This window comes from Etheostoma spectabile, chromosome 21 (genome assembly GCF_008692095.1).
Source record: "Etheostoma spectabile isolate EspeVRDwgs_2016 chromosome 21, UIUC_Espe_1.0, whole genome shotgun sequence".
NCBI lineage: Eukaryota > Metazoa > Chordata > Actinopteri > Perciformes > Percidae > Etheostoma > Etheostoma spectabile.
In genome coordinates, this window is record NC_045753.1 from 20561697 (window position 1) to 20566117 (window position 4421).

Here is a 4421-nt window from a genome sequence, read left to right on the forward strand (position 1 = left end):
AGCATCTGGGACTGATTTCCCCCCCGCCCCCCCTTCACTGTCCACCAGGTCCAAGACGCTCAGGCCACCATGAGGCTCTACACAATGGTGAAAAAGCAGTGGGAAGCAGAGATTAAAGCCAGTCGCAACAACAAAGACTCACCCAAGAAGAGTGTGAGAAAGCCCAAGTTTCCCAAGAACAAGAATCTCATGGGTCTATGAATTTAGAACACATCTTCAAAAGAACAGGTTGTCTCTGGATTAGAGCAGCCCTGACTCCATGAGGTTAGGAAAGATATCCAATAAAAGTGTTTGACAGGTGGCTCGCCAGTCAACACATTCCAGGAAGGGAAAGACTCGATTGTTCTTGCCAACATTCACATAAAGCCAAGAGTGTTCTGCTCGAGTATCCCAGACTGTGCCTCACACATGGATTGCAACATCTAAGAGGTCACGGAGCTTTTATTTGCACTGATCCTTAAAGCCATTTCTTCAAATATTCCCACAACATCATTTCCCCAACAGTCGGAGGCAGGTGTTTAAATCAGAGTTTAATCTCCGGAGTGCTCATGGGAACTCAAAGTCGTTTGTCCATTAGCACGCAGTGTTATTTTAGCAAGACGGTTCCATATAAATTGTTTTAGATCTTTGGTTTCTCATGACCTGGTTTGTAGTAATGCGATTCCTGGTTGCCTTACAGTTTTTTTTAAAGTAATAACATATTTCTGTGTAACTATATTGCAATTATTGTACATAGGCTACATCTCCTTTTTTGGTTTTGACTCAACATGGCAACAATTCTTTTTAACGGCTTTATGGAGTAATATAAAGACATCCAAAATTCCTTCTGTGAAAATATTTGACTGTGATGTGGCAACAACATAAAACATGTTAGTTGAGTGTGCCTCACTTGCATACTCAAACATTACAATTTCAGAAAATGTGTAATACCAAAAAAATTCTTAATGTAGGTGATCAGTTGGGAATTTCTTTGGTGATATCTACTAGTTAAACCTTCAACCCTTGTTTACTCTTAATAGACCATAATGTCAGAATTCACCAGGTAGATCAGATGATCATGATCATCTTTACAATGAACATGGCTATCAAATAAAATGGAATAAACTACTCACTCAGGAACAAAGGCCAAAACCTTGATTGTCCTCAATTGAAGTGCAAACTGAACCAACTGGAACTCCCAATGCACCTGTGTCAGCTGGCCAATTAGGCCTGCAATCAGCACACCTGTGCCTGTGCTCTGCTCTACTTTAGAAGCATCCACTGTGTTTCCTGCTTCAAGTGCTAGTGTACTTTGTTGCATTTCTTCTCAGAAGGAAAACATACCCTGTCCAGGCTGTTTGAATATACTTTTAATATCATAAAGACTTCGTCAAACATGTTTTAATCATCATTTTAATTGAATCCAGTATTGTTTTAGACAATCTCATCCATACCGTAATTGTTGTGGTTTTACTTTGGTGATAAGATAGTGTTGCGACAGAATAGCAGTCATTGTGGTTAAACATTTAAAGACAAGAGGAAGAGTCAGAAGAAGATAAGACGATACAGAGTAGATTTGTTAGATTATAGCATATTGCTAAATACAGTTGATTATTCTTAAATCTAGGTTATCTTAACTTTACGATTTCTTTCAATAGAGTGCACGTGTGTTGTTATGCTCAACAAAAATAGACTGCAAAACAGACAGCTTACTGCAATTTTGAAAATGTATACTGAATATGCAAGTTTCATGCTATTGCCACGTTTACAAAGGCTCACACGGGTTGCAATTTTGTTGTACACTTTTTAAGTTCACTGTAACATCCCTGCCACAAACTAAAGCCTCCAAAATTAAGTAATCTGAAGTAAAGTTGAATCCAAACCTCTCTAAATCACTTTCAACAAAAACTAAACACAACTTTCATTAAGTTAGGGTATAGGCTGATGCAGACGTCCGTATTAGACTGCCTAAGTTTTCGCTAGGTGTATGTAATAAACGACTACTGAGTGTATTATAAAAGGTTTTTCTCCATGGACAACATGTAAAACCTAGATGCTCTTGAGAGATTAATCACTCATCTATTTATGACTGCATAATACAGTTTAACATCTGGTTATAGAGACTAACTATGAGAAGACGATTGGGCCAGGGTTCATACTGCAAAGGAATACATTATATGATTGCTGTTATTCATTATACATCTGCCAAGCGATTATTTACAGGAAATCTGGATACAGCACACAGTATTCAAACACTTAAGATTAAGACCACTACTCAAGAGAACTTAAAAAACTTTTTTTTATTGTGAAGACATCTCTTAGCTATTGCTACATCCTTCTTTTTGCTGCCTTGCTGAAAACATCAAACATAAAAACATCCCTTCATCTCATCTAGCAATACCCTTCCTAATAGGTGCATTTCGGAATGATTATCATCTTCTGTATGTTATGATTGAATGTGATAGCAGCCAATAGAGGCTGGAAGAATGTGTGTCAAATCTGCACAACACCCCAAACATCCTGTTTAATCAATGTTAAACACAGTGGAATGTACTATACTCCTACAACTATGGTATCAGTAAGGTTTAGGTTACACGTTCATAATGATAATTCAATTTTATTTATAGTGTCAAATCCTAACAGAACACACAATTCCCCCAAGAGCAATTACACTATTATAAGACAATGCATTATTTATATCTTTTAATTCTTAAATTAGTCAGGTAATTAATACTGCTCAATAGTGCATAACACAATGAAGCTGTAGCACACCGCTCTGGAGAACTGCAGAGTCTTTTTGTATTGTCCTCATAAGAACTGCAGTGCTGGAAATACACGGTAACAGGACTGCATTTAACAAATCTCATGATGGGTTTGGAAGCATTACTGCTGTTGCGCACATGGCATTTGATTCATAATTCAATAGCTCACAGTTTTCCATTCTACTGCACATTGTCTCAAGTGATTACAATCAATTTTAAAATTTGTTGTGCGGTCTGTTTTTTGTTTTTAACACGCAGCAACCAAAATCTTGTACCTTGTACCAAAATCTATTTTATATCCCTGACCTTTGCAACCAGATTCCACGGAGCGTAAAAAAACATATTACAGAGCTAAAGATCATGTGAAGTTTTTTTTCTCTAAGCGAGGGGAACACAGAGTGAACACTGTTTTGCGGTATAGTGATGGACAAGATCAATAGGTCAATTGTCAATTAGTGATTACATCCTCAAGGCCAGCAATGCTTTCTGTTTACCCCACAGTACTGTCCCCACCTGTGCAACTTTATTAAACATGGGAGATGAACTGCAACTACAGTCTATAGTAGACGCTGTTTGATGTTCCATGCAACCCTTTTTCATTTGCATTACATCTACCCATACAATAATAACAATAACATTGTCATTTTGAACCGAGAGGCTGAGGGCATCCTCACAGATCTGCGTTTTACTCCATCAGCGCTTGAGAATCTTCTCTTCTCGACACAATGTCTCCTCAGGTCTGCTGCTCACTGCTTCCATATGCATGGGCTGCGCCGTGCTGGCGCCGAGAGACTGATTGTGGATGTGTCTGCGTTGGCTTAGGACGAACAACGTTGAGCATTCAGTATTTATGCAGGTTGATGAAGAAACACTGTCAGCTACTTGCTGTGGATGACTTCTTGTTACATCTGTTCTGGTCTGGTGACCGCTGAGGGTGAATTCCCTTTTCCTTTGATGCTGAGAATGTTGCCTTTGAACAGGCAAATGTTGTACGTTAATTGCCCGGCAATCTTGTTCCAGAGGTTCCCAACTAGCTTTGCTTCTAGCGCCACCAGCAGGTTGTAATTGGTTCAGAGTGAAACCTCTTAGCAACTAGTGGATGGATTGCATTGAAACTTGCTACCGATTTTCAAGGCCCCCGGTTAGTGAATTCTAATTATTAAACGACCAGTGTGTAGACTTAGCGGCATCTAGTTGTGAGGTTGCAGATTGAAACCAGCTGAATACCCTTCCCCTCACCCCTCGCCTTTCCAAGTGTGTTGGAAAAACTACGGTGGCCTTCAGGAAACGTAAAAGCATAAAAGGCTCTCTCGACGATGAGGGCGTGTGTGGTTTCTCCGTTCTGGGCTATAGAAACATGGCGGTGCAACGTGTTGAGTGCTAACATGCTAAACTAAGAACGTGATCCTGTTACAGTAAATGTTACCTGGCTAACACATTGTCACAGTGAGCATGCTGCTAATAAGGGATGGGAATCACCAGACGCCCCCCGATACGAAATCATCAAAATACTTATGCCACAATACGATATTATTGCAATGTTAAACATATTGCAATATTCTGCGATATATTGCAATTTATTACCTTTTTTTTTCCAACTTCTAATTTTTCCTAATTTCAAATGTCCCCAAAAGGAAACTTTGTCAACAACTGTTTCATCTAAAAAGATACATTTCTCTG

General features: G+C 39.1%; 1 protein-coding gene and 1 long non-coding RNA gene across 3 annotated transcripts in view; one reads left to right on the forward strand and one right to left on the reverse strand.

Moving 5' to 3' along the window:
- Nucleotides 1–4421, forward strand: part of rexo4 (REX4 homolog, 3'-5' exonuclease) — a 7927-nt gene that overhangs the window by 2811 nt on the left and 695 nt on the right. The window contains exon 8 of the mRNA XM_032502357.1: nucleotides 49–4421. This exon is cut by the window's right edge and continues 695 nt beyond it. Coding sequence (XP_032358248.1) covers nucleotides 49–201 — 153 coding nt within the window. The 3' untranslated portion in view covers nucleotides 202–4421. The remainder of the gene's footprint in view (nucleotides 1–48) is intronic.
- LOC116671258 (uncharacterized) overlaps nucleotides 2626–4421 on the reverse strand; it is a 10485-nt gene continuing 8689 nt past the window's right edge. The window contains exon 4 of one of the 2 annotated variants that reach the window (XR_004327234.1): nucleotides 2626–3711. This is a non-coding gene — a long non-coding RNA (uncharacterized LOC116671258). The remainder of the gene's footprint in view (nucleotides 3712–4421) is intronic. The other variant, XR_004327233.1, reaches the window with a different exon arrangement.